The 27,765-nt window shown below is 57.0% G+C and overlaps 1 protein-coding gene and 1 long non-coding RNA gene across 6 annotated transcripts in view; one reads left to right on the top strand and one right to left on the bottom strand.

Moving 5' to 3' along the window:
* Nucleotides 1–1,004: 1,004 nt before the first annotated feature.
* Nucleotides 1,005–6,548, top strand: LOC144581850 (uncharacterized). Its single transcript, XR_013533229.1, has 3 exons — nucleotides 1,005–1,143; nucleotides 2,686–2,729; nucleotides 6,368–6,548. It is a non-coding gene; the product is annotated as an uncharacterized LOC144581850 (long non-coding RNA).
* ZFYVE28 (zinc finger FYVE-type containing 28) overlaps nucleotides 6,475–27,765 on the bottom strand; it is a 154,059-nt gene continuing 132,768 nt past the window's right edge. For 3 of the 5 annotated variants that reach the window (XM_054253556.2, XM_054253559.2, XM_054253554.2), the window contains exons 9-13: nucleotides 12,058–12,212; nucleotides 11,245–11,361; nucleotides 8,533–8,637; nucleotides 8,171–8,274; nucleotides 6,475–7,711 (exon numbers count right to left, since the gene is read on the bottom strand). In XM_054253556.2, coding sequence (XP_054109531.2) covers nucleotides 7,580–7,711; nucleotides 8,171–8,274; nucleotides 8,533–8,637; nucleotides 11,245–11,361; nucleotides 12,058–12,212 — 613 coding nt within the window. In that variant the 3' untranslated portion in view covers nucleotides 6,475–7,579. The remainder of the gene's footprint in view (nucleotides 7,712–8,170; nucleotides 8,275–8,532; nucleotides 8,638–11,244; nucleotides 11,362–12,057; nucleotides 12,213–27,765) is intronic. The other 2 variants (XM_078367706.1, XM_054253555.2) reach the window with 1 other exon arrangement.

Raw genomic sequence — 27,765 nt, 5'->3', positions numbered from 1 at the left:
CAATTTAGTAGCTGGGATTACAGACCTGCACTACCACGCCCGGCTAATTTTTGTATTTTTAGTAGAGACGGGGTTTCACCATGTTGACCAGGCTGGTCTCAAACGCCTGACCTCCTGATGTGCCCGCCTCAGCCGCCCAAAGTGCTGGGATTGCAGGCGTGAGCCACGGCGCCTGGCCCCTCGCTGATTTTTGAGGTTGGCCTGGATGTGCCTAGGGCAGACCTTGCAGGCTGGAGAGAGTGAAGGCATAAGGGGGCTGCAGGCTGGAGAGAGTGAAGGCGTAAGGGGGCTGCAGGCTGGAGAGAGTGAAGGCATAAGGGGGGCTGCAGGCTGGAGAGAGTGAAGGCATAAGGGGGCTGGACCCCTGCAGAACCTGTCTTCTTTTTAGACGGAGTTTCGCTCTTGTTACCCAGGCTGGAGCGCAATGGCGCGATCTCGGCTCACCGCAACCTCCGCCTCCTGGGTTCAGGCAATTCTCCCGCCTCAGCCTCCCGAGTAGCTGGGATTACAGGCACGCGCCACCACGCCCAGCTAATTTTTGTATTTTTAGTAGAGACGGGGTTTCACCATGTTGACCGGGATGGTCTCGATCTGTTGACCTCGTGATCCACCCGCCTCGGCCTCCCAAAGTGCTGGGATTACGGGCGTGAGCCACCGCGCCGGCTTACAGAACCTTTCAGTAGGGCACAGGGACAGCTGCTGCCAAACTGAACAAAAATGATTAAAGCAGCACCAGGGCCTGCGTGAGAGCCTCATGTGCACCTCCCTGTGTGTTTTGCATGCCCGACTACAGATCAGGATATGGGACTGCAGGTTCAGGGATTTGGTAGGGTCTCCCAGAAATCTCAGCAGAATGAAGATCAGTGCTGCCACACACGACCCAGGGCTAGAGGAATGCAGGAGCCAGAGCCTCCCGGCCTGGCTGGACCTGCTGCGTATGAGCCTGTGACCTGGGCTTCAGAATTGTGTGTTCCCCTAGAGCCCCACAGGACCCAGTGGGGAACTTGGACACTGCTCCGAGACAGCCCTGCACGGACATTGAAACAAGCCCTTTGATGGTAGCCAGACCCTGTTCCCGCGCCACACTCCAGGGCCAGGGCAGAGCCCCTCACAAGAACGCAGCACAAGAACCTGGCCCTCCAGGTTAGTCTATAGGGCTGCCCGGAGCTGTGCATGTAAAGGTGTCCAAGTCTGGGGCGGAGCAGGGGTGTGTGTGGACTCGGCACCCCAGCTCTCCACTTGGTGGATGAGCATTTTGCAGTTGCTCCATCCAGCTTTGGCTGCCGGCTGGGTTGGTGCTGACACCTAAAGTGGACACTTGCCCTAGTATACGTGCACCTGCCGGCCAGAGTCTACGCCCCGTTCCTGCCATGGGGCGAGAGGTTTGTTCTGCGCGGCAGTGGGCAGCACAGGGGCGCAGGTGTGTCTATGGGGAGCACCTGCATGCTGCCCCAGTCTAAGAGATTTTTAGCCTCAATTTTGGCCATTTCGGGAACCACCCGTCTCCCACTACACTGGGAAACAAGCATTTCCCTGGTGTCCCTGGGTTCACCCTTGGCTGAGGGAGCATAAAGGAGTGGGGGTGGGGAGGAGAAGGTGCGGCAGGCAATGGATGACGGGGGTGGGGGGCGGCTGGAGGCATTAGCCAGCAGGGGCAGGAGGAGAGGAAGGGGAGGGAGCAGCCAGGAGAGACCTGGAGGTGAGTTGGCCTGGCCCAGTCCGCTCAGGTGGGCCTGGAGCCCTGCCAGGAGAGGTCTGGAGCCCCTGCGGGATGAGGGTGCTGGTCCCACCTGCGGCTGGCAGGGTCTTTACACCAATGGATCTCAACTTGTCCCTCCCAAGATGGGCAGAGGCACCTCGGGTCAGTGCTGGCAGGCACCAAAGCCCATGGAGTCCCAGGGTGGTAGAGGGGTGGGGAGGATGTGGCTCTGGTCAGCCAGTTGGACCCAAGCCCAGCAGGGCGTGGCTACGCCCCCTTCCTTACGGCAGGTCCCTGCAGGGTGTGGCATCTCCAGAAAGCCCTCCGTGGGCCCAACCTGCCAAGGGAGGCTCCTGCCTAGCCCTGCCCTTCTCCAGAGCCAGGACCTGTCCAGTGGGCACCAGTGAAGGCCAAGAGGGAGGGGGCAGAATCTTCAGCCTCTTACCCTGGGGAGCCCAGTCCCCCCACCCTACTCTGGGAGGACCTCTCCATCCCACTTCGGGGCCCCCAGGGGTCACCCCATTCCTGCCCCATCCTCTGAGCACCGCCCAGCCTTGCATTCTCCCTGGGTCCTTTGCCCTCGCTGTCTCCCTTCCCTCATGACGGCCCTCCCAGTCCACTGCAGGCAGGGGCTCCCAGGGAGGGGACGGCCTGAATGCAGAAGGGCTTCCCTGGTTTTGGGTGGACGGCCAGGGCGGGCTTGTCTTCCGCTGCCTGGATTTCCTGAGTTTGACCATGCCAGCCTGCCCCAGCCTCAGCTTCCCTGGCTGTGAATGGGGCTGATGGTGCCGCCTCTTGGGACATGTGGAGGACAGAATAAAGGATTCTCGGTTTGGCTTGGGAAAGGCCACCCACTGACTCCCGCCCCCCCCCCACCCCCCCGCTCAATCTGTGAGAGTATCTAAGGGCGCCAAGGAAGCCTCCAGAAGTCAGTTTCCCAGCCTTCCTGCACCCACTAGGCCTCAGCTTCCTTTCTCTGGACTCAGGGTCCACTGACTTCTCATGGCCACCACGCACACGGCTTCTCAGGGTAAGTCTCACCACGGCCTCAGGGAGCACGCTTCACACACCAAGGAGGGAGGGTTGGCAAGGTCCCGGCAGCCCACACTTCCAAACTGACCAGGCCCTGATCCCCCCAACCTGGGCCCTGACACTGTGGGACTCCCACCTTGGGCCTCCTGTTACTGGGTGAACTGCCTGCAGCCCCCAGGTCCCCTGCGCCAGCATTCTGGCAGATTTTGGTCTGTGGGGGGAGGCCCAGGTCAGGGATGGAGAGCAGCGACCCACTCAGCATGTGCCCAGTCCCCCAAGGCCTTGGCCCCCCTGCAGCAAGAGGCCTGGTTGTGTGCCAGCACCGGGGGGTCCTCTGGGAAGCCCTTGAAGCCACCCTGGATTCTAGTCCCAAGTCACTTCCCTGAGCCTGTTTCCTGGGCTATAAAATGGGGGCGATGGTACTTGCCTCGTGGGTGATTGGGACGTGTCATGAAGGACCCATGCAAAGCCCTGGGCAGCAGCAGGCCAGGCACTAAAGGGTGCCCAGGAAATGCCAAGAATATGAACATCAGCTCCAAATCAGCAAGAGCTTCCAACCCCTCGGCCCTGCCCAGAGAACCAGGGCTTAGGGGAGACAGGGCCTGCCCAGTCTCAGCCGGTCAGTAGCAGAGTCTCGCTCAGGACCTGGCTGGAGCTTCAGCTAACTGGGCTGGCCAGCCACAGGCAGCAGGCCAGGCCTCTTGGGGGCATTCCAAAAAGTTTGACACTCAGGAAAACATTGTCTCCAGAATACAAAAGGAAGATGGCACAATCAGAGTGCAGGGATGTAACAAAATGTTTCCATAACCTAAGGTAATGTCAGTGTTACTTTTAAATCTAAAGTAAGGTCATTCCGTTTGTGAAGAATTGCTGGGGTAGATGTTTTCCACTTTCCCAGGTTTCCCAGCATGCTGACGACCCCCAGGCAACTGTAAATTCAATGAATTTCCTACGGCCCCAAATGTCCAAAAGCAAAAATTTCCTTTCAAAAACTTCTACAAGAGAAAACCCAGTTTATGCAGGAGGGATGGGGGGCAGATTCAAGGCACTTGCTGTGGTGTTGGGGGGTGGCCTCCAAAATTGGAGGCCTCTGAAGGTCTGAAGGTTCAGAACCTCTGAAGCTGGACAGGCCCTGCCTGGCCCTGCTGCTGCTCTGGGAGCCCCATTCTTCCCTGAGGCCTGGAGTAGAAGAGCAGGTCCTCCTCTCATGAATGGTAGGGGTGCTGCTATCTGGGCAGGCTTCCTGGAGGAGGTGGGTGTGTGGGGCCTGGGAGCACCTCCAGGACTCTGGGGCATGGGGGTGTTATGGCTGGGCACTCTGAAGCCTGCCTGTTTCCCTTGAGCTCCCACTGCAGAGTCTAGAGGGCAGGAAGAGCAGGAGTTGGGCACTGGTGGAGGCATCAGTGCACAGATGCTACAAAGCTGCCTCTCCAGGGTTCTCTCAGCCCCGCACCTCAGCCTGGTGGTACAGGCATCCAGCTCCAACCAGGACCACTGGGGGTATGGTCTGTCCTGCCCCTGGTCATTGCTGTGCCAGCCAGGCTGCTCCAGCTCTCTGGACCCTCCTCCCAGGTATAGGACCCTGAGGACTAGGGCCTGGTCACTGGGTCAGGCTGTGCTGGGGTCTCTGTCCAGACTTAGGGTGCCTTGCCATGGTGGAATGACCCCAACACAGGCAGGACCTCAGGCTGTGCTGCTTCGAGGAGGTGGTGGGGTAGGGCGACCCTCGTGGCCATTAGGGGCGGTGGTGGAAGGATGAGTGGGGATGGGAGAGGTGGGGCTGGGCCGCAAGAAGGGAGGGGGCAGTCCCTGCCTCAGACCTGCTCCCTGGCCCCTCACTTCATCCCAGCAAGGATGCCCACCATCTTCTGAGCTTTCCTGTGGTCCCACCCCAGGCCTCCCCGAGCCACCTGCCCCTTGGCTCATGGCCTCCTTACCCCCACTTAGCCCAGGAACCAGCACAGCCAGTGTGGGTGGGTGGGGAGCTTCCTGCCTGAGGAAGGGCCGAGGAACAGATGAGCCACAGGGACCCACCACAGTGTGGCTGGTGGGGCCACAGGAGATACCTCAGGCTGAAGTGGGTAGGGCAGGACTGGTGGGGCCACAGGAGACACCTCAGGCTGCAGTGGGCAGGGCAGGACTGGGTGCTGCATCCCCAAGATCAGGTATGGCGATGGTCTGTCTGCCCCAGAGCTTCCTCCTGAGCCCCTTGGACACAGAGAGCTCGGGGGTCCTCCTGGTCCTGGCATAGCCCAGGCAGCCTCAGCCTTTCCCCAACTGCTGGGACCAGGAACCCGGTGCTCAGGGCTGGGCAAGCCCCTGCCTCCACAGCAGCAGTCCCTGGAAGTGGCCTCCAGGCACCACCCAGCCACCATTGGCCATGGCCCATGCTTCCTGGAACGCCTCCCTTACAGCCTCCTCGAGCCTCAGTTTCCCCATCTACAACACAGGGATGCCGCTCCCTCTGGGGGCTGTTGTGGGAGTAGACAGGCCTGATCAGGAAATGACGGCGATGATGGCAGCGGTGGAGAAACTGAACTCACAGGGCTGGCCCGGGGCCCTCTCCTGCCGCCAGTGCAGAGACTGCGGTCCCCAGCCCCATCTGTGGGCAGGCAACAGGCCCTCCCTTCTAGAGCCTTCCAGAGCTAGTTCTGCCTTGGCCCGGTCCCTCTTGACCCCAGGTCCTGGCTTTGCCCTTGGGGTGGGCATAGCCCCACAGATGGGTAGAGTGACCACATGTCCTGCCATTAGTATGGAAGTCCTACAGCCCAGGAAACCTCTCATTCCTGGGGGACCAAGATAGTTGGTCACCCTTGCTTGGGGGCTCCTGCGGCCCCAGGCTTTCCTGCAGGGAAGCTCTTGGAGAAGGCTGCCCTCTCCCCTTCCCCCTGCATAAGGCAGCCAGGGCTGGCCTAGAGGGCTGCTGGGGCACAGGCCACATCTAGACCTCTGGGGGGAAGACCTTTCTTCCTGGTCTCTGCTCCCTCTGCCACTGCTGACCTGGTGGACGAGGAGGACTCCTTGCCTTGGCATGGAAGCGGCCAGCATAGGTGCCCACTAGCAGGCAAGGGATGTGGCGCAGCTCCATGCAGCATGGCTCTTTGCCGGGGTGGGCGTGGGGGCAGGCAGGCCAGCTCAGAGTACCCTGGATGTCCCTTCTTCTCCGCTCCCAAATAAGAGCCCTGCTCAGACGAGGCTCCACATTCCAACACTTTCTCCCTTGCCAGAAATAAAGCACCCCCAGTATCTGCCCACCCACCAATGCCCACCTCCAAAGGACAGGGAAGCCAAGTCCCGTGGCACAGGCCCATCATCAAGGCAACCCAGGCTGCAGCCGCCCTCCTGCCTTCTCTCTGGGATGCTCCAGAAGGCAGCTGCTCTGAGCACGAGCAGCACAGCACTATGACCAGGGCCACCAGGTGGGGCGGACCCCAAGCTAGGGTGGCCCCAAGCACTTAGCCCTGCCCCCACAGGCCAGGGGCTGAACTGAAGATGCCCAGGCAGGTGGGTGGGCAGATGGGCAGGCATTGTGGGGACAGAGCCCTGGAAGGTGAGAAGGGGCTTGCAGGAGGCAGGGGGTGGCCACCACTCCTGGGGGCTGGTGGGAGTCGAGTCCTGTTCTTTAATTGTCCCAAGAGTCCAGGAGCCTCCAGCTTCCTAGAGGAGAATGCGTGTTGGCACCAACACCATCACCTTCCAGGCAGAGAAAAGGGATCTGCGTTCCCGGAAGAAAGGAGAGTGTCTGCAATTCTTCAATAGATTTATGGAAATGGCTTCGAATTACAGCATTTAGAAAATAAATATAATCTTGATACATAATATTTCCTCCGTTACATACTCTCCCCTGCCAGAAGCCCCTTCTAGCACGTGCACTCCACCGGTAAACAGTAATGAGGTTTTATCCTAGAAAAGAAGCAGTAGGTGTGTCATCTCCAAAAATAAAACTGCAATCGTCATTGCAATGTGAAGCCTGAGATTTAAGCCTGAGGAGGTGTCTGCTGGGCCACTGAGCTGCAGCAGTGTGGGTCCCAGGCCACCCTGGGGTGTGAGGAATGGGCAGGGTTCCCGGGGGGCGGAGGGAAGGAGAGGTCGTGGCCACGCTGGTGGCCCCGGGCGTCCTGGCTGATTGGTAAGCCTGACCCAAGGCCCCCAGCAACCTCTGCCTGTGGCGTTAGCGCCTGGTCGGACCCCCACGCCATCAGCGGGGGGACAGTGGTGGGCAGACACCAGGAGCACCCTGCCTGCCTAGAGGACCACTGGGTCAGCTTCCCGCATCTCCTGCTCCAAGAAGGAATGAGATGCATGTTGTTTAGCCAAGTCCTGAGGAAGGATGGGGGGTGGCGGGGCGAGGGCTGGGGAACGAGGTGGGCCGCTCTGGGGGAGAATGGGCCGCCTGCATTCAGGGTTTGGGAGGTACATGGGGAGTCCTGCTGCACCGCAGAGCCTGCGGAGTGGCTCTCGCTCCGGCTTCCAGATTCACCACCACAGCAGAGGCAGTAGAGCGGCCCCACTCCTGCCCACCTCCATCACCCACCCCGATTCCCACAGCCCCTGAAGAGCTCCAACGTGCCTTCCCCGCCAGGCACCCTGTCCTGAGCGAGCCACCAGGCTCCTCCGGGTCCACTTCTGGGCAAAGCTGACCTTTTGTCAGCCCCTGCAGCCGGCTGGGGTCCCTGCGGGGGGGGCAGGGTGGGTGAGACAGAGGCTCTGGATATTCTAGAGGTCTGGGCAGCCCTGCAGTGGCAGGGGCAGCGGCCTCATGAGACGCAGTGAGACCCGCCTGCAGCATAGCCCCTCCTTCCTGGAGGTTTCTGGCCCGGGCAGGTTTGGGCTGCCCCTGGAGCTGCGTCACAGGCCGGCCTTGTCGCTGTAGAAGGGTGTGACATGGAACACGTAGCAATGGGTGCACACTCGGACTGGCTTCACCTGCCCGTAGCGGGGCAGCGGCGCTGAGTGTGAGGAGCAGCGGGAGCAGAAGATCTGGAATGGGGTTGGGGCAGTGAGGTTCCGAAGCAGGCCGACCCCACCCACCCTGGCTCCTCACCCTCCCACATGCCCACCCACCCAGCTCAGGCCACATTGGTGGGTGGGGACTGCTTGGCCCTGGGTGATAGGGGCTGTGGTGCTGGGACCTTGAGGAGGCTGCGCTCCATGAGGGGTCCACATCCTGCACCAAGGCTGCTGCAGGCTCTAGTTCACACCTGCTGTCCCCTCCCTGTGGCTGGCCCTGCAGCAGCTGGGACTGGACCTGGGCACCATCCAGGTCCCATGGCCAAATGCCTGGAGTCAGAGCAGGGCCCAGGACCTCCAGGGGCCCTGCACAAAACCCCACAGGCCTCACCGGCCTCCCTGGGCATTGGTCCCAACTGCCAGAACTCAGGCTGTGTCACGGTCACCCTTGAGTGCTGGGGGACCCTCTGTGCACGGGGTCCCACCCACCTTCCCGCAGCTGCGGCAGTGGTGCTTCCGGCGGATGACGGTGAAGGGTGCTTTGCACGCCGTGCAGAAGCCACAGGCCTCGTCTGGCACCCACTCAGGGGGCTCTGTTACAACAACAGCAGCTTCACATCAGCAATGGCAGGGGCAGGTAGGCTGGGCTGGCACCCCCAACCTGCCCTGGACCCTCCTTCCCATCCCAGACTGCCAAGCTGCCGGACCTCCAGCCAGCCTCCCGGGGGCAGTCTCCAGCTCCCTCACACCTGGACTGGGTGGCCTGCAGTCCCTCCCCCAGGAGGAAGGCTGGCTCCCACGGCCCCCACTGGTTTCTGGTGCAGTGTCCCAGGCCAGAGCCTCCCACACACCTTCAAAGTCCCCATCGCGGGTCTTGGCTGCCAGTTCTGAGGACGACAGCGTCTCCTGGCACAGTGCACAGTCCTCCAAAGCCGCACTCCGCAGAGTCTGGGTGACTGATGGAGAAAAGGGGGCCGTTAGGTATAGTGAGGGGTACAGGCAACCGATGCAGGGTCACCTGCACCTGCTGTGCACAGCTGGGGGCTTCCAGCCATGGGTCAGCTCCCCAAGCCCCTGGCAGTCTTATGACAGGTGGCACCACGAAATGTTGGGCACTGATCCTGGCTGAGGGTCTTCCTGGGCAAGGGCCTCTCCTTTGCACAACATGGGGGCCCAGAAGCCTGGTGGCTGCTGCCCCTGACAGAGGCATTCAGCCCTGGGGTCCTGCATGGCCCGTGTGTGGCCAGGACCCCAGCTCACAGCCTCTGTGTGCAGAGCAGAGCCACGTCACCTGCCGTCTCTGAATCACAATTTCCATAAAGCAGTCCTGCCAACTTCCCTGGTGGAATGCAGCGTGGTGGTGTGAATTCTGTAGGGCAGAGCTGGGTCAGCACATGGCCTCCTCCCTGTTGGGCCAGGGCTCCAGGACCAGGCGGGCTGCCCCATGTGCCTGTACAGTCCATGAGCAGGAGCCCCTCTGGTGAGGGGTGACTTTGCCAGAAGAGGTACCTCAGCTCAGCACCAGGGCACCAGGGGTGGCGAGCAGGGGCTGAGCCCCCTTGGTTCCTACAGGAACCCTGTGCCTAACTAGTCCCTGCCCTGATGTTTTCCCTTCAAGATAATGTACATGCATGTGTGAGAGCATATGTTCACATGCTACATGTGTGTGTGCAGGTGTGGGGAAGCACGAGTACATGTGGGCATGTGTGTATGTGTACATGGGTGTGGGTAAGCATGAAACATGCATGCATGTGTGTGCACATGTGTGTGGGTGTGGCTATCCATGATAACGTGCACATGGGTATGTACACGCGGGCATGGGTGTGGTAAGCATGAAAACATGCATGCATGTGTGTGCACATGTGTCTGGGTGTGGGTATGCATGAGAACGTGTGTGCATGTGTATGCACGTGTGCATGGGTGTGGATAAGCATGAGAACGTGCATGCATGTGTGTGCACAGGTGTGGGTATGAGAACATGCATACATGTGTGTCTGTGGGTGTGGGTATGCATGGGAACATGTGTGCATGTGTGTGTGCACATATGCATGGCTGTGGGTAAGCATGAGAACATTCGTGCATGTGTGTATGCAGCTGTGGGTATGCATGTGTGTGCAGGTATGGGTGTATGCAAAAGAATGTGTGCATGTCTGTGTGCACATGTGCATGGGTATGGGTAAGCATGAGAATGTGTGTATCTATGTGTGTGCATGTGTGTGTGGGTATGCATGAGAACGTGTGCATGTGTGTGTGTGCACCTGTGTGCATGGGTGTGGGTAAGCATGAGAACATGTATGCATGTGTGTGCACACATGTGAGTATGCATGAGAACATACATGCATGTGTGCATGTGCCAGTATGCATGAGAATGTGTGCATGTGTGTGCGGGTATTGGTATGCATGAGAACGTGCATGCATGTGTGTGTGCACATATACATATGGGTATGCATGAGAACATGTGTGCATGTGTGTGGGGGTGTTGGTATGCATGAGAACTTGTGTGCATGTGTGCATGCCCATGTGCATGAGGGTGTGGATATGCATGAGAACCTGTTTGCATGTGTGTGCAGGTGTGGGTATGCATGAGAACATGTGTGCATGTGTGTGTGCACACATCTGTGGGGGTATGTATGAGAACATGTGTGCATGTGTGTGCTTATGTGTCAATATGGGTGTGGGTATGCATGAGAACGTGTATGTGTGTGCATGTGGGTGTGGGTATGCATGAGAACCTGTGTGCATGTGTGTGCTAATGTGTGAATGTGGGTGGGTATGCATGAGAACGTGTGTGCATGTGTGTGTGCTCATGTGTGAATGTGGGTGTGGGTATGCATGAGAACATGTATGTGTGTGCATGTGTGCATGTGGGTGTGGTATGCATGAGAACCTGTGTGCATGTGTGTGCTAATGTGTGGATGTGGGTGGGTGTGCATGAGAACGTGTGTGCATGTGTGTGTGCTCATGTGTGAATGTGGGTGTGGGTATGCATGAGAACATGTGTGACATGACTGTGAGAGTGTGCTGGTGTGCTTGTCCTGTGCCAACCATGTGTGACACCTCAGCAGCTCATGGGCAGCAGTGGACTCTGCTACCCCCATATGGAGGGTGGTTCAGAGTCGGCTGCCTCCAACTGCTCTGAGAGGTGGCACTCGGTGGGACGCTGCACCATGGCCGAGTCTCAGCCCTAAGAGGGAGGGTGCGGGCACTCCCAGCCTCCATCAGAGCCAGAAGTGAGGCCACCTTGCAACTGCATGGGCAGCAGACAGGAGTTGAAGCTGTGGGCATCAGCCAGAGGCCCTGGCCCATCTGCTGGTTTGCAGGGGTGGAGCCACTTCCTGAGCAGGTAGCCTCTCTGGGCACTTCCTAGGCCTGCTACTCTGCCCCTTGGCTCCCCAGCAAGCAGGGCAGCCTGGCACATGTGGAGTGCGGAGGTCTTGTGAATCCTCGGGTCCATGATTGCTTGGTAGGGGCCCTATTTGCCCAGGGCCAGAAGATGCGGATTTCTGTGGGCAGCGACACAGCCACCAGTGTAGCCACAGAGCCTGTCCTGAGTGGGCACTCACCCTTCCTTAACTTGTCCTTGTCGTCTGCTTCTGGCTTGGTGGCCATGACCTCAAACAGCGTTTTGAGGATACTTCTCAGGTCACTGGCATAGTTTGTTTGCAGCTGGTCAGCTACACCTGAGGGAAGAAGACTACGGTAACAGACAGAAGGATGGATGGAAGGAACTGCGGAGGTCGGCGCTGTAAGGGAAGGAGGAGGCCCATCCCCTTGGGGGAGGATTCCCTTGAGAGGAATAAAAACTCGGGAGCTGAGAAAGAGCAGGGGAAGGGAGAGGACCACATAAACACCCCCGCCACAGTCGGTCTACCACTGACATTCACACCTTTTATGCACAGGGCACTGCTAAGCTGGCCCGGCCATGTCTAAGGGACACTCACAGAGCCCCTGTACTGTGCCCACCCCCAGACTGTCACAGCCCCTCAGACATCCAGATGTGTCTACCTAGAAAGTGTGTCCCCCCGCCCCCGCAGGAACAGCCCCCCAACAGCCTATGTGGCTGGGAGCCCAGGGTGGACCCTGCCCAGCGGTGGTACCAGCCCTGGCTCTCCTGCCCTCAAACCCCACTGCCCTGGCCGCCACTCCCTGGAGGAAAATGCCTCCCCACCTCACCCACAGACCCCTCTTCCTCCTCCCGCCTGTGTGAGGTCAGTCCAGCCTTCTCCACGAGGAGGAGTGCTTGCTCCTAAGCGGCAGAGCAGGCTGCCGTTTCCAGGAAAGTGACAGGGAGGCTGTACACACCCCTCCTGACCTCCACCGAAGTGCAGCCCATGTGCCCTCAAACCATGCAACCGTCCCAGGCCCCAACAGGGCACCTGAAATGCAGACGAACAGGCGGTGAATAAGGTCGTGGCTGCCGTGGAACCTGGACCGTATCTTCTCTCTCGTGGCCTGTGGGGCGATGGGCGTGGCTGCTGGGGCTGCCTCTGGCCTGGTCTTGTCTGAGGAGCAAGACCCAGCCTCGGAGCTGCTGCGTGGAGAAGGAGACACAGGGTGTGTGGGTGGGGTACAGGGAGGGGCTGTGGAGCTGGAAGGTCGCTGGTAAAGGTGAAAGTCCGTGTCCTCGCAGATGCCCACCCTGCAGGGGCGGATCTGTTGCCCAGATACACAACTTTCCTATCACTTAACCTAAAATGTCCTCACCGCGTATGCCAGGTGGTGCAGCAGGGCTCTGAGCCAGTCCCGGCCCCGTTCTGGGCCTCTGATTTCTGCTGGGCCTCCTGGAATTGACACCAGTGGTGACGCACCCACTGAGGCTGTGCTCCTGGCTTAATATCCACCCACTTCCCCGTCGGAAGCGTCAGCTCACCTTGCATGCCTTTTCAACGGCCTGCCAGGCAGGCCCCACCCTGGCCCCCGGAGCCTGTGAACCTGACCTCGTTTAAAAAGAGGGCCGCGGCAGCTGTCATTAGGCAAAGCATCTGGAGGGGAAGAGATTGTCCTGAGTAAGCCGGACAGGCCCTAAGTCCAGTGACAAGACTCCTTATGAGAGGCAGACAAGGACACAGACACAGACGGGCGGAGAACCCACGTGGAGACAGAGGCTGAGACCGGAGATGCGGCCCCGAGCCAAGAACACCCGGAGCCCCCAGAAGCTAGGAGAGGTGGGCGGCGCCAGCCCTGGAGTCTGTGGGCAGAGTGAGGCTCTGCTGGAGTCTGGACTTCAGGCCTCCAGTCCGTGAGACGGTTTCTAGGGCCTAGGCCAGTGACAGCAGCCTCAAGAAAGGAACACAGGGTCCCCCGCCCCCACCCACACTTCCCACCTCCATCTTCCCACAGCTGCGTCCTCAGCTTTGACCAGATCTGCTGTTCAGGGGTTCCCCGGTGACCCTATACGTTGTTCGCAGCTGCGCCTGTACGGACTCGGGGGTTCGCCTTGCCCAACTCTAGGGGTGCACCCCAGCCCCTCTCATTTTAATTTCTCTTCTATCGTATCTTTTTGTTCCATTTTCTGGGAAACTTCCCCCAACTCGTTCTTCTGATTTTACTCTTGACTTTAAATCTCTGCTGTCAGGTTTTTATTCACTGTCATGTCGTGGATGCAAATCTTTTCTCTGCCTAGAAATATTCACGATTGTTTTCTCAGTTGCCACTGGCGTCCTGCGTGGCCTCTTTTGGAGGGCTTGGCTCCTTTACGTGGCCATGTCTCACGCCGAGCCCTGCCCAAATGTTCGGGGACCCTCCTGTAGGAGAGCGAGAAGAGGGTGGGTAGAACAGCAGGATCCTTCGCCTAGCTGGTGGGAGTGCCAACCGGTGCAACCACTTCGGAAAAAATGCTCGCACCATGTCAGTCAAACCAGGGCCGTCTACACTCCAGAGCCCGGTGGCCTCTGTTGCCCGCACACACTGGAAACGCGGGTCTGCGTCTGTCTGCAGAGACGCGAGGTCTTAAGAGTCAGCGCTGCTCCAGTGAAACGCTGGACAGGGCCCCAAGTCCGGGACCAGTGGGATGGAAGATCGACCGTGATCTAATCACTCACGGCAGAGGCCACAGAGTCGGAGGGAAGCCTACCCCGGCCCCGCCAACACGAGTGAATCACACATGGCATGCGTGAGTCCTTTCACACCGAGGGAAACATGCTGATTTAAGGGAAACAGCCTCATGACATCAAGCCTGCAGAAGCACAGTGGCATGACACACGTGAGAATTCAGGGCAGCGGGCTTCGGCAGAGGACGGGGAGGAGGCTGGAAGAGGCCCCAGAGCTGCACGGGGGCCCCCTCCCTCACGACGACATGCTAACAAGCTGAATATTCACCGGAACGTGGGGCCACGGTGGGAGGCTTAGCGGGCCTGGGCCCCTGGGATTAGATGCTCTGCTGGGACCCAGACAATGCTCTGTGGCTCTCCCCTCCCGGTGGTGCAGGATCCACAGATGAAGCCCCTGGCCTTCAGCTTGGGGGTGTGGACCTTGCTGCCCTCTGCCCTGGGAGCTGAATGAGGGAGGGGCCTTTACAGTCCAGGATGTCAGCTTCCACTCAGTACCCCCAGCCTCATCAGAGCCTTAAACAAAGGAACTAAAGCTGGGCTCACACAGATACTGCACGCCCACGTTCACAGCAGCCGGGAGACAGCAGCAAGCCAGGTGTCTGCTGGCAGAGGCGTGGACAAGCCTAACATGGTCCATCATTCAGTAGAATATTATTCAGCCTTAAAAAGGAAGGAAATCCAGATCTGGGCTACGGCATGGATGGACGTTGGCAACGTCATGCTGAGTGAAATGGCCCAGTTACCAGAGGACGGATCCTGTCCCAGTCCCCGACACCAGATCCTGAGAGCCATCAGAAAGTAGGACGCTGGGCACCAGGGTGGGCAGAGGTCAGGGAGTGGGGAGGGAGGGAGTGATGGGGAAAGGTTTCAGTTGGGGAAGATGAGGACGCTGGTGGCAGTGTTCAATGCCATGAAACTGTACGCTTAGAAGGGCTGAATTGTGAACTTCATGCTACGTATATTTTACAAAAATTAAAAATATGAAAAAAAGAATTGGGGTAGGGAGAGCAGAGGAAAGGGAACAGAGGCAGCAAGTGCATGGCGGAAGGCCGGATTGGCGCCCAGCGCAGAAGGCTCGGGGGTGTTATTACCAAAAACCACTGAACTGTGTGCTTTAGGAAGGTGAATTTTGTGGTGTGTATGTTACATATCAATAAAGGCTTTAAAAAATCACTTGTGTATAGATATGGTAGCAATTAACTGAAAGGACAATCCTTAGTCCTTTGCAACAGCATAAAAAAGATTAAAATACTTGGAATAAACTTAACAAAAGAAGTACAAGAATCATACGCTGAAAACAAGAAAACATTGCCGAAAAACATTAGAGGACCCACATAAATGGGAGGACGTCTCGTGTTCACAGATCGGAAGACAGTACCGTTGAGAAGACGAGACTCCCTGGATCCATCCACGCATTCAGCGCGATCCACACGGAAGTGTCAGCTGCCTCTTTTTCCTCGCAGAAATTGACAACCTGATCCTAAAATTAATACGGAAATGATTCGAGGGACCCAGAATAGCCAAAAGAAGAAAAAAACGTTGGAGGACTCACACTTGAGATTTGAAATTTGGCACAAAAGAACGGTAATGCAGACTGTGTGGCGCCAGCTTAGGACCGACATACAGACCAACGAAACCGAGAGTCTGGAAATAACCCACACGCTTGCAGGCGACGGACTCTCAGCAAGAGCGCCAAGACCACCCGACGAGGAAGAAATAGTCTTTTCCACAAATACTGCTGGAAAAGCAGAGACACACGTGCAGAGGGATGAAACTGAACTCTCACCTTAGACCACATACGAAAATTAAGTCGAAATGAATCAAATATCTAGATGTCAGAGCTAAAACTCTAAACTTCTTTTTTTTTTAGATGCTTTCTCACTCTGTCACCCAGGCTGGAGGGCCGTGGTACAATCATGGCTCACTGCAGCTTCGATTCCCGGGGCTCAAGTGAGCCTCCCATCTCAGCCTCCCGAGTAGCTGGAACCACAGGTGCACACCACCATACCCGGCTAATTTTTGTAATTTTGTATTTTAGGGTTTCACCATGTTGTCCAGGCTGGTCTCAAACTCCTGGGCTCCAGTGATCCGCCCACCTCAGCCTCCCAAAGTGCTGGGATTACAGGCGTGAACCACCACGCCCGGGCTTAAAATTCTTAAGAGAAAACATTGGAGTAAATTTTCGTGGCGTTGGGCTCGGCCACAGCTTTCTAGACATGACACCTAAAGCACGAGCAGCAAAAGAGAAAACAGAACTGTGCTGCATCCCAGTTAAGACTCTCAGCTTCATGGGACGCCACCAAGAAAAGTGAAGAGAAAGCCCATGGAATAATTTCTGCAAATCATGTGTCTGATAAGGATGTAGCATCTGCAATATAGAAAGAACTCTTACAGGCCAACAAAAAACAGACAAAAAACCGCTACTGAAAACATGGAAAATGGATTTGAATAGACATTTTTGCAGAGAAGATATACAAACGGCTAATGAGCACATGAACAGATTCCCAACAGCACTGTCAGTTAATGCCAACGTTACAATTAAATGCCATTTTGTGGATTAGCATGATTAGAGTAACACTCTCCCCCCACCAAAAAAAAAAAAAAAAAGCCCACGGTGGCTCACGCCTGTAATCCCAGCACTTTGGGAGGCCGAGGCGGGTGGATCACGAGGTCAAGAGATCGAGACCATCCTGGTCAACATGGTGAAACCCCGTCTCTACTAAACATACAAAAAATTAGCTGGGCATGGTGGCGCGCACCTGTAATTCCAGCTACTCGGGAGGCTGAGGCAGGAGAATTGCCTGAACCCAGGAGGCGGAGGTTGCGGTGAGCCGAGATGGCGCCATTGCACTCCAGCCTGGGTAACAAGAGCGAAACTCCGACTCAAAAAAAAAAACCCACAAAGTAACAAGTTGTGGTGAGGAAGGTGAGGACGTGGAGGAACTGGAATGCTCATCTCTTCCTTATGGGAATTAAAATGGCACAGCCACTTTGGAAAACAGCTGAGTGGATAGACAAAGTGTGGTCTATCTACGTCATGGAGTAGGTTTTCAGCCACGGACAGGAATGTAGCACTCACACGTGCTGTAGTGTGGATGAACGCTGAAAGCATCACATTGTCATCCCAGCACTTTGGGAGGCTGAGGCGGGTGGATCACTTGAGGTCAGGAGTTCAAGACCAGCCTGGCCAACATGGTGAAAACCTGTCTCTACTAAAAATATAAAAATTAGCTGGGCATGGTGGCAGGCACCTGTAATCTCAGCTATGCAGGAGACTGAGGCAGTAGAATCACACTTGAACCCAGGAAGCGGAGGCTGCAGTGAGCCAAGATTGTGCCACAGCACTCCAGCCTGGGTGACAGAGCCAGACTCCGTCTCAAAAAGCAAAAACTTGAACGAAAACAAACCCATCATGCGGAGTGAAAGAAGCCAGTGACAAAAGATCACATACACATGAAATGCCTAGAGCATGCCAACCCACAGGGGCAGAAGGCAACAGCTGAAGCAGGAGGGGATGGGGCGACTGCTGATGCGGCGGGGTTTTCTTTACGGGGTGATGAAAACGCTTTGAGTTAGACGGTGGTGTCGTTGGAAACCTCGTGGAAGGAGCTGTGCATCTCACAGACAACAGAAGGGACTGTCTTTCTTGTACACCCAGCAAACTCATATTCAAGAAATAGCCTATAAGCTAAATGTGCATCAGCGGGGAGTTGACTCAATACATTAGGTCATTTCCAACCGGCGAAACTATCTGCAGAAGGGCAGTTCACTGGAAATGTTAAAATGTGAAACAAAAATGCAGCAGTTAAAAAATGAGAGGCAAGGTGTGGCGGCTCGTGCCTACGATGCCAGCACTTCCCGGGAGGCCCAGGCGGGAGGATCGCTTGAGGCCAGGAGTTTAAGACCAGCCGGGCAACATGACAAGATCCTTGTCTCTACAAAAAATACAAAAATTAGCCAGGCGTGGCGGTGTGCACCTGTAGTCCCAGTTGCTCTGGAGGTTGCGGTGGGAGGGCCGCTTGAGCCCAGGAGTTCAAGGGTATAGTGAGATGTGAGGGCATCACTGCACTCCACAATAGCCTGGGCAACCAGAAAGACCCTGTCTCTTAAAGTAAATAAATAAACTAATAAAAAAAATTAGACCTATCATGTATACATAAATGACACACGGGGGAACATACTCAATGGGAGGCATTACTACGTATTTCAGTAGTAAGATTACAGGTAAATTATCATTTTCAAAGTCTCTTTTCGCATCAGGTATTGTTTTGTGATCAGAAGAGATGCCATTTCAAGAAGAGAGGAAAGCGCCTGCTGGCAGCAGATGGCACCCTCGGGCCCTGCCTGTGGTGAGGAGCTTGTTTCCCTGAAAGGAGGAGCCCTTGGGATGCATTCAACTGGCAGCTCCAGCCCCTTGGACCGACGCCCTGAGGCTAGGCAGGCTCCTGCTGCTGAAGCAGCCATGGAGGAGGGAGATCGGGGAAGGGCCCTGACACTCTGTAGAGAGTTGACTGTGGTATAAGAACAATGACTCCTTTCAGCAGGTTGAGACTGAGGCCAGGCCAAGGCTGGCAGATTGCTCATTGGTGGGTCAGATCACAGATGGCCATTTCAACCCCTGGCACCCTTCGCTTGCCACAGGAAAGGCTCTCTCCTGCCTCCCTGCCCTGGTCATGTGGAAGCTCTGGGAGCGCGGTGGGGAGAATGCGTGGACAGAGAGCGTCAAGGGGCTCCATACAGAGATGCCACAGGCAGGAAAACCAATGAGGCACTGCCCAAGGGAACCAGCTGGGCTTGGAAGGATGAAGGGGAACAGGAGAGCAGAGTGGGGAGGTAGACCCCAGGATTTCACCGAGAGTAAGAGCCTGGGTCCTTCTGGGTCAGCCATTCCTGGAGCCATGCGGACGGTGTCTTGCTTTCCCGCCCCTGTAACGCGGTGACAGAACCACACTCCAGGTCATTCATCATCGATGGAAATGTTTTGGCTCACAGTCTGGAGGCTGGGAAGCCCAAGGTGGAGGGCCCCGTCCGACCAGGGCTTTCTTGTGGTGTCATCCCATGGAGGAAGGCATCGCATGGGCAAGAGAGCGGGGGAAGGGAACCATGCCCACCCATTGTAAGGACCCCACTGCAGCAATAACAAACCCACTCCGGCAATAACATTAATCCACTCAGGAAGGCAAAGCCCTCGTGACCTAATCACCTCTTAAAGGTCCCGCCTCTCAACGCTGCTGCGGTTGACACATGAACTTTGGGCACACATTCAAAGCACAGCAGGGGCCACTGTTGGGATGCCAGTGGCCCAGGAAACTGCCTCTGGAAGGGTGTTGATCCCCGGTGGCCAGCTGCTGGACAGACAGGGTAGGGCCATGAGGAGGACCCCAGGGGTACATCAGATGCTGTGTGTCCCCTAGAAGCCATGTCTAGTGGGGGAGCTGCACACATAACGAGACAGAGCGGAGAAGTGAGCTGGTACCCGGGGTCCATCCCTGTGGTGAGGAAGGAACAGTACAGGTGAGATGTGGCCACTGTTCAAGACACAGAAGGACAGTGCACCACGAGAAGCAGACGCTGGAGGAGCGAGGGGTGCCCCCACCTGCCAACAGCTCCCGGTGTCTCACCAGGGTGTGAGCTCTTGTCACTGGCATTCTCAAGTCTGCGGATCAGTGTCATCTCAGCGTGTTCACCCAGATGTCTACAAGTCCAGCCACCTGCAGCTGCTAGACAGGCCCGCACCTGCTGCCTGAATGCTGCTTCCTGCCACTCTCTCACAGAAGGCGGCACAGACTCCTGCAACGGCCCCACTGTGGTTTAAACCACTATGAAATGTCATTCTGTGGTGAAGAAAGACAGTGCAATTCTAAACAGTCTCATCGAAACCAAAGGCTGACCGGCCTGTGTCTTCACCCGTGTCACATTTAGGGCACAGGACAGTGGCCGACTTCCCAAAGTCCTCTCTTGAACAGCACACAGGGAGGACAGATACCTGATGTCATCACTGGGGGGGGGGAAGATGGCGGGGGGAGCCTCTGAGACGCTGGGGACATGAAACTTGTCTGAACTCAGCAATTTGATAGAGCAGAGGAGGGAAGTTTACTGAACTTGCCATTTTAATTCTAATTACTATGGGAAAGAAAGGCCATAGCAAAGCCCAGGTGAATCTGGCGCCGTAAAGAATTTGGCAAATGTGCATGCAAACAGAAAGACAGCACTTTCTCACCTTGAACCTCTAGGAGTCTGTGAAAAAAGAAAATGCCAACTTGGAAAAACTAATAGCATCATAGGATGTTTCTCATTATGACATCAGATAGATTAATTTTTGGACTCTTGAAACCATTTGCAAAGGCTGATAAGGAGAAAACAGCCTGTAGTCCCAGCTCTGGGGAGGCTGAGGTAGGAGGATCCCTTGAGCCCAAGAATTCAAGGCTAGCCTGGGTAACACTGCAAGACTCTGTCTCTAAGGAAAATACGTTAAAAAAAAAAGAGAGAGTAACAAGGAACAAGAACAACTGGCAGGCTCCACAGGCGGGGTTTATTTGTAATTGGATGTGGGAAAATTGGCACTTCAGACATTCGCACAACCACACACCAATTCTAATGAGCCACCTTGGGCCCTGATGCAAATGGTGGCCTCGCTGCTTCTTGTAAAGTCATCCATCCCCCCATCCACCCACCCACTCATCCATTTACTCATCCACACATTTACCTATATATCCATGCACCCACCCATCCATTCACCCATCTAATCATCCATCCACCCACCCATCCATTTATCCATCCATCCACCCATTCATGTAAACATACATACACATATCCAGTTATCTAGTCATGCATCCAACTATCCACCCATCCACCCACCCACCCACTCGTTCATTTGCCATCCATCCTTCTACCCACCCACCCATCCATCCACCCACCCATCCATTCACCCATCTAATCATCCATCCACCCATCTATCCACCCACCCATCCATTTATCCATCCATCCACCCATTCATGTAAACATACATACACATATCCAGTTATCTAGTCATGCATCCAACTATCCACCCATCCACCCACCCACCCACTCATTCATTTGCCATCCATCCTTCTACCCACCCACCCATCCATCCACCCACCCATCCATTCACCCACCCATCCATCTAACCATCCACCCATACATTCACCCACCCATCCATCTAACCATCCACCCATCCATCCATCCACCCATCCATCCACCCACCCATCCATTCACCTATCCATCTAACCATCCACCCATCCATTCACCTACCCATCCATCTAACCATCCACCCATCCATCCATCCATCCACCCATCCATCCATCCACCCATCCATTCACCCACCCATCCATCTAACCATCCACCCATCCATCCACCCACCCATCCATCTAACCATCCAACTACCATCCACCCATCCACCCATCCATCCACCCATCCATCCACCCACCCATCCATTCACCCACCCATCCATCTAACCATCCACCCATCCATCCACCCACCCATCCATCTAACCATCCAACTACCATCCACCCATCCACCCATCCATCCACCCATCCATCCACCCACCCATCCATTCACCCACCCATCCATCTAACCATCCACCCATCCATTCACCCACCCATCCATCTAACCATCCACCCATCCATCCACCCACCCATCCACCCACCCATCCATCTAACCATCCATCCATCCATCCACCCATCCAACTACCATCCACCCATCCATCCATCCATCCATCCACCATCCACCCATCCATCTGTCCTACAAACATGGACCAAGCACCAACTATGAGCCAGGAATCCAAAGTTCAGCCCTTAGGAGCTCACAATTTGATGGCAGAGATCAATAGGTGAACAGCTAGTCATCACACTTATGGAAAGTGTAACGGGGGAACCACCAAGGATGTTATGGGAGGTCAGAGGGGACACTCCTCACTCAGGGTGGAGAGAGGTCTGGAGTGCCAGGGAGGGTTCCTGGAAGGCACAACCTGAGAACAGCTTGAATGAAGGCCAAGAGGTGGGAAGCAGCCCACAGACTGTAGGGAATCCCCTGGTGATGCTGGATGGATGTAGAGGCAGAGGCCCATGGGAGGGCCTCGTGGGTGTGTGGGGCAGTTTGGATCTTGGCCTGTGGGTCAGTGCCCCCCAGAGGATGCTCCACGGAATGCGATTCATGTAGGCTACGCCAAGGGAAAAAGACTTTGAGAAACAGAGCACGGGTGCTCTCTTTCTTGGAGCCCCAGCATCCACATTCATGGACGTGGACGTCGATCAACAGCTTGGGCTCGCTGTGGAGAACGTGGCCACAAAGACGTGATTCACGTGAGTACGCGTTGGAGGGAGTCAGCCAGCCAGCCTGGAAACAAGTGTTCAGAAATGAGGTCGTTTCCCACCATGATAAAGGCTGTGCTGCCAGGCTGGAACACGGTGTGACCACAGCTCACTCTAACCTCAAACTCCGGCCCCATGCGATCCTCCAGCCTCAGCCTCCCAAAGTACTAAGATTACAGATAGAAGCCGGCATGCCTGACCTGGGGCTTTGAAGATCGTCATGGGAAGGAGGAGAGTGTGATGGCTCAGTGGTGGACAGTCCTGCTCGCAGAGGAAGCAGCTTAGTGGAGATCTGACCAATGAGATGGAGAGGACCTCAAAAACAGAAGCCCGAGATGGGGTGAGCACAGCCTCCCAGGACTCAGAGGTGAAGGCCTTCTGCCCAGTCACACCGGCCACCAGGCCAGGACAATCCCACAGGCCTGGACACCTCTGGTTCCCAAGAGGAGCTGCAGCCAGGTGGGACCCCTTGTCTCCTCTTACGGCACCCCACAAAGACCTCCAGGGGCTGGGTCTGCAACGCACGCACGGCAAGGCCCGGCTCTGACTTCCTTTCTGAGTCCTGGGATCAGGGAGGGCGGAGACACTGTTCCCGGAGCCAGCTCTGGAACCGTCTGCCAAAGCCGCAGCAGCTTGCCGCAGGCCACAGCGGAAACCGGCAGCAGGCAGATGCCTCTTCTTGGCAGGTGTCCTCAAAGTCCAGCATGGCAAGGATTTAGCAGGGAGGCGCGTGTGCTCTTTGGGGTTGAACTGAGCCCCCTCAGATTCATATGTTGAAGTCCTAACCCCCAATACCTTAACATGTGACCTTATTTGGAAAGAGGGTGAGTGCAGGTGTAATTAAAGTTACGAGGGGGTCTTCAGGAGGAGTGTGGGCCCTAAGCCAACGTGACTGGTGCCCTTACCCAAGGGGAAAATTTGGGTGCAGACCCCCACGTGGACTGAAGGCAGGTGTTGGAGTGATACTTCTGTAAGCCAAGGAACACCCGGATGGCCAGCAAACCCCCCGAGGCGGGAAGGCGGCCTGGGACAGGTTCTCCCTCACGGCCCAGGAGCAGCCAGTCCAGCTTGATCTCGACGTCCGGCCTCAGAACTGCAAGACAACAAACCCCTCTCAATCTACCTCGCCTGGCACGCGGTGCATCGCCACAGCAGCCCGGGAGCTGACACGTGGCACTGACCCTGCCACGGCACTGACTCCAGAGTGGCTGCCAGGCCTTTGCACCAGTGTCAGCCCTAGCAACTTCCAGCAGCACCTATGCTGTTGTCTTCTGCACAGGCTGGGATCTTCCTGCTTCCTTTCCTCTCCAGCCCTGGCAAAGTCATTCTCTCGTGTAGTTTTCCTGTGTGACTCCGCATTCCCGAGGAAGTCCGTCTTCTCACGACAGTGTCTCACGATGCTGCAGCCCCACAGCCCCTGGGATGAGCGGGGGCTGGGACTGAGAAGGAAACAAATGCTTCTCTGTGACCGGGGCATCCTCAGAAGGGTCGCTGCCACCGAGGGCTAGAATGAGGGACAGAACCGAGGGACAGGAAGGAGGCCTGGGCTGGGCCAGAAGGGCAGGTGCGGATCCCGGAAACAGCCCAGTGGGGAGGGAGGGAAACTGAAGCTGGGACCTCAGTGCTGCCCCAGCCTGGTCAGCGCCGGGGTCTGCGCAGGCTGCCGTCCCTATGGACCCCCAGGCAGGCGCTAGCTTGGTCTGGAGCCTCTCCTGAATGTGTCATCTGGCCTTGGCGCATCCTCTAGGAGCACCCTTCAACATCCACACTCCCCAGGTCCCAGGGTGTGGGTACACTCTGGGACCAGTCACTGCTCCCTGACCCATCCCCACACGTGCTCCACGCAGGCACTCTAGGGGGTGCAGAGACCAGGGCCTGAGATTTGCTGCCGCAGGACTTGGGTCCTCACGGGGAGCATGGGGTCAGGGGTCAGGGGCCAGGGCCGGGGCAGCGGGGAGAGGACAACCCCGTATGGGTACTGGCTCACTTGCCCTCCCACGGTGGGCTGCTCGCTCCCCACCCCTCAGCCCCTCCCCTCTGGCCCCCAGGCCAGCCCCGCTTGGTGCTCATGACCTCTAAGGGTCCTCGTGGGTCAGAGGTCAGCCCCGAGGCCTGACCTTCTCGGGGAGGGGGAGTGTCAGGCGTGGGTGGGGCTGCTGCCTCTGAGGAGGTCAAGTGCAGAGCTCCACACCTGTCACCACTGCCTCGGTCTCTTCTCAATCAACGAGAGGCGATGAAATACACGTCAGCAGCTCCGGAGGAGAGCACAGTCCAGGGCGCCTGGATTTCAGCCCGGGGAGACCCTGAGCAGAGAGTGCAGTTGTGCTGAGACAGACACCTGACCCGCGGGCGGGCGCTGCAGGCCCCTCACTCAGCGTTGCTTAGACGCAGCCCAGCGAGCTGCCACTCTTGGTGGAGCAAATGCCGGCTCCAGTCCACGGATGCCAGGAAGGAGCTCAGCCCGCGGTTGCTCTGTCCTGAGGACAGCGGGGGGCGACGGAGAGGTCCGTGGAGGCCACGGGGGATGAATGTGCCCCCCAAAATGTGAATCTGTGACTGTGACCATTTTTAGAAAAAGTTCTTTGCAGATCTAGTAAGTGAAAGATCTTGAGGTGAGACCATCCCAGACTACCTGGGTGGGCCCCAGCTCCAACAAGTGTCCTGAGAGCAGAAAGACGCAGGGAGGGGCCCAGAGAAGACGATTCAGAGCTTGGAGTGACTCAGCCTCAAGGCAAGGAAGTGCCAGGAGCCACCAGCAGCTGGAAGAGGCAGGAGGATTGTCGCCTGGAGCCTTGGGCTGCAGTGCCGCCCTGCCAGCGCCTCATCTCAGTGCCTGCCTCCAGAACTGTAAGCCAGCAGATGCCCCTGGGTTAGGCCTCCCAGCTCACGGGTGCTTTGTCACAGCCCCAGACAGGCATCTAGAGGTGGGACCTGTCCTCCGATGTGGGGAGCATCTCTCAGCCTGGGCAGGTTACGTGGCCCAGAGCTTTGCTCCCTGAGCCACAGACCAGGATAGTAAGACAGCCATGGACGGGTGGGACAAGCCGGATCCTCTCAGCGTGCAGGTGCGGCACAGACGCAGGGAGCACCTCAGCAGCCGAGAAACAGGCTGGGCACATCCTGGCTTCAGCCACTGAAGGGTCTCTAAGTTTGCAGTCACTGTTTCAGTGTCCAGGGAAAGTGCTGATTCGCTGTGTTCCCTCCACACTCTTCCTTCCCGTGCAGTGACTGATGACGGACTCGGAGGTGGCTGTGGCTGGTGCTCCTGTGCAGAGACCAGCACCCATCACAGATCTCCAGGACGTCTGAGCTAAGGGGAGGAAGGGGCATCCCAAGCGCCTTTGGGGTCTCTTTAGGTCTCTGGAAGGGAGACAGCCCCTCCCTGCCCAGGGCTCCCAGTGCCTTCTGTGATGTGGACACTGCTGTGGGGGCTGCATGGCGGGGGGTTCCCCAGGGGTGGGGGAGTTGCTGTAGGGCACGCAATTGGAACCTCCAAAGTACTGAACATAAGGAGACATGGACATGGGCGCGCGAAGGCTCTGAACGTTAGCTGTTTTCCGTCTCCTCTAATTCAGCCGCATTGCCTCGATGTCTCTTGGGATTCAGTTAACTCAAATTCCTTTATGCTTTTCACACTCCCCCCACCCCTATTCCTGTCTAGCCGGGCCCTGTCAAGGAGCAGGGAGCCTAGAAGTCAGAAGCAACTTGTGATCTGAAGTCCACCCCACTGACAACAGATAGGCACAGTCACCATGCTGCAGAGAGGGCTTCCTGGAGGAGATGGCCTGGCCTGAGCAGAGGTATGGCCCTACCGAGTCCACAAAGGCCCGAAGGCCTCAGCCATGATCACTGGGTACAGGGCTTCCAACTCCTAGGGCCCTTGTAGTCCCAGAGCCGGCTCCAGGGAAAACCAACAGGTGAGGCTAGAACAGGGAGCCCGTCTCCAGCGAGGGAAGTCCTGCTCTGTGGAGTGAGGGGTAGGTCAGGCGGGCACCTGCTACGTGGTGGGGGAACATCAGGCCCGGGGCTGGGTGCTGGGGCCAGAGCGGAGCAGCAGTACCTGCCTTCGAGGGCCTCTGGGCTGGCAATACGAGGAGACCCCCGAGGGGACCTGGGCATGTGGCTGCTGCTCCACAGGGAGCTCCTGCCATGGAGAGGGTGTCCCCATGCTGGGCTGGGGAGTCACAGGCTAGACAGTGAACTGAAGGCCTTGGGCATCACCACCTCTGCCGTGTGGGCAGGAAACTTAACCTCCCAGGCCTCAATTTACTTGGCTGTAAAATGGGAAAGCAAGGCTGGGTGCAATGGCTCACGCCTTTAATCCTAGTAGTTTGGGAGGCCAAGGCAGGAGGATCATTTGAGTCCAGGAGTTTGAGATCAGCCTGGGTAGCACAGTGAAACCCTGTCTCTACTAAAACTTTTTTAAAAATAGGCCAGGTGAGGTGGCTCACGCCTGCAATCCCAGCACTTTGGGAGGCCAAGGCGGGTGGATCACGTGAGGTCAGGAGTTCCAGACCAGCAGGCCAATGTGACAAAACCTCCTCTCTACTAAAAATACAAAAATGAGCTGCAGGGGTGGCAGGTGCCTGTGGTCCCAGCTAGTCCAGTGGCTGAGGCATGAGAATTGCTTTAACCCGGGAGGCAGAGGTTGTAGCCAAGATCATGCCACTGCATTTCAGCCTGGGTGACAGTAAGACGCAGCCTCAAAAATTAAATTAATACAATAGGAGCGCAATACTGCCCACACAGGGTCCTCCAAAGAAGGTGTCCCTCAGCACACATGATGCAGGGGTGGGGTAGGTGGGCACTCAGCTCCTGGGGGGCCCTGGGCCCTGTAGCACGGGCTGGAGTACAGCCTCGCCAGAGTGAGGGAGGTGGAATGTGGCAGAGGCTGAGGACACTGGGCCACACCTCAGGGCCACAGACTCCTGCCACCTTCTTTGTCAAAGAGGCCAGCCCTCTGGAGGGTCAGACGGGGGTGGGCATCAAGCCAGGTGCAACCCAACACGGTGAGCACCCCATCACCCCTCGGGGAATCCTCCCCACACTGTCCACAGCCCCTCACCCCCATCATCTTCTCCACACTGTCCACAGCCCCTCACCCCCATCATCTTCCCCACACTGTCCACAGCCCCTCATCCCCCATCATCTTCTCCACACTGTCCACAGCCCCTCACCCCCATCATCTTCTCCACACTGTCCACAGCCCCTCACCCCCATCATCTTCCCCACACTGTCCACAGCCCCTCAACCCCATCATCTTCTCCACACTGTCCACAACCCCACACCCCCCATCATCCTCCACACACTGTCCACAGCCCCCTCACCCCCCATCATCTTCTCCACACTGTCCACAACCCCTCACCCCCCATCAACCTCCCCACACTGTCCACAGCCCCTCACCCCCATCATCTTCTCCACACTGTCCACAACCCCTCACCCCCATCATCCTCCCCACACTGTCCACAACCCCTCACCCCCATCATCCTCCCCACACTGTCCACAACCCCTCACCCCCATCATCCTCCCCACACTGTCGACAACCCCTCACCCCCATCATCCTCCCCACACTGTCGACAACCCCTCACCCCCATCATCCTCCCCACACTGTCCACAGCCCCTCACCCCCATCATCTTCTCCACACTGTCCACAACCCCTCACCCCCATCATCCTCCCCACACTGTCCACAACCCCTCACCCCCA

The sequence above is a fragment of the Callithrix jacchus genome, chromosome 3 (assembly GCF_049354715.1).
Source record: "Callithrix jacchus isolate 240 chromosome 3, calJac240_pri, whole genome shotgun sequence".
Classification (NCBI taxonomy): Eukaryota; Metazoa; Chordata; class Mammalia; order Primates; family Cebidae; genus Callithrix; species Callithrix jacchus.
Note: the sequence above shows the minus strand (reverse complement) of the source record. Positions and strands in the feature narration are given on the sequence as shown.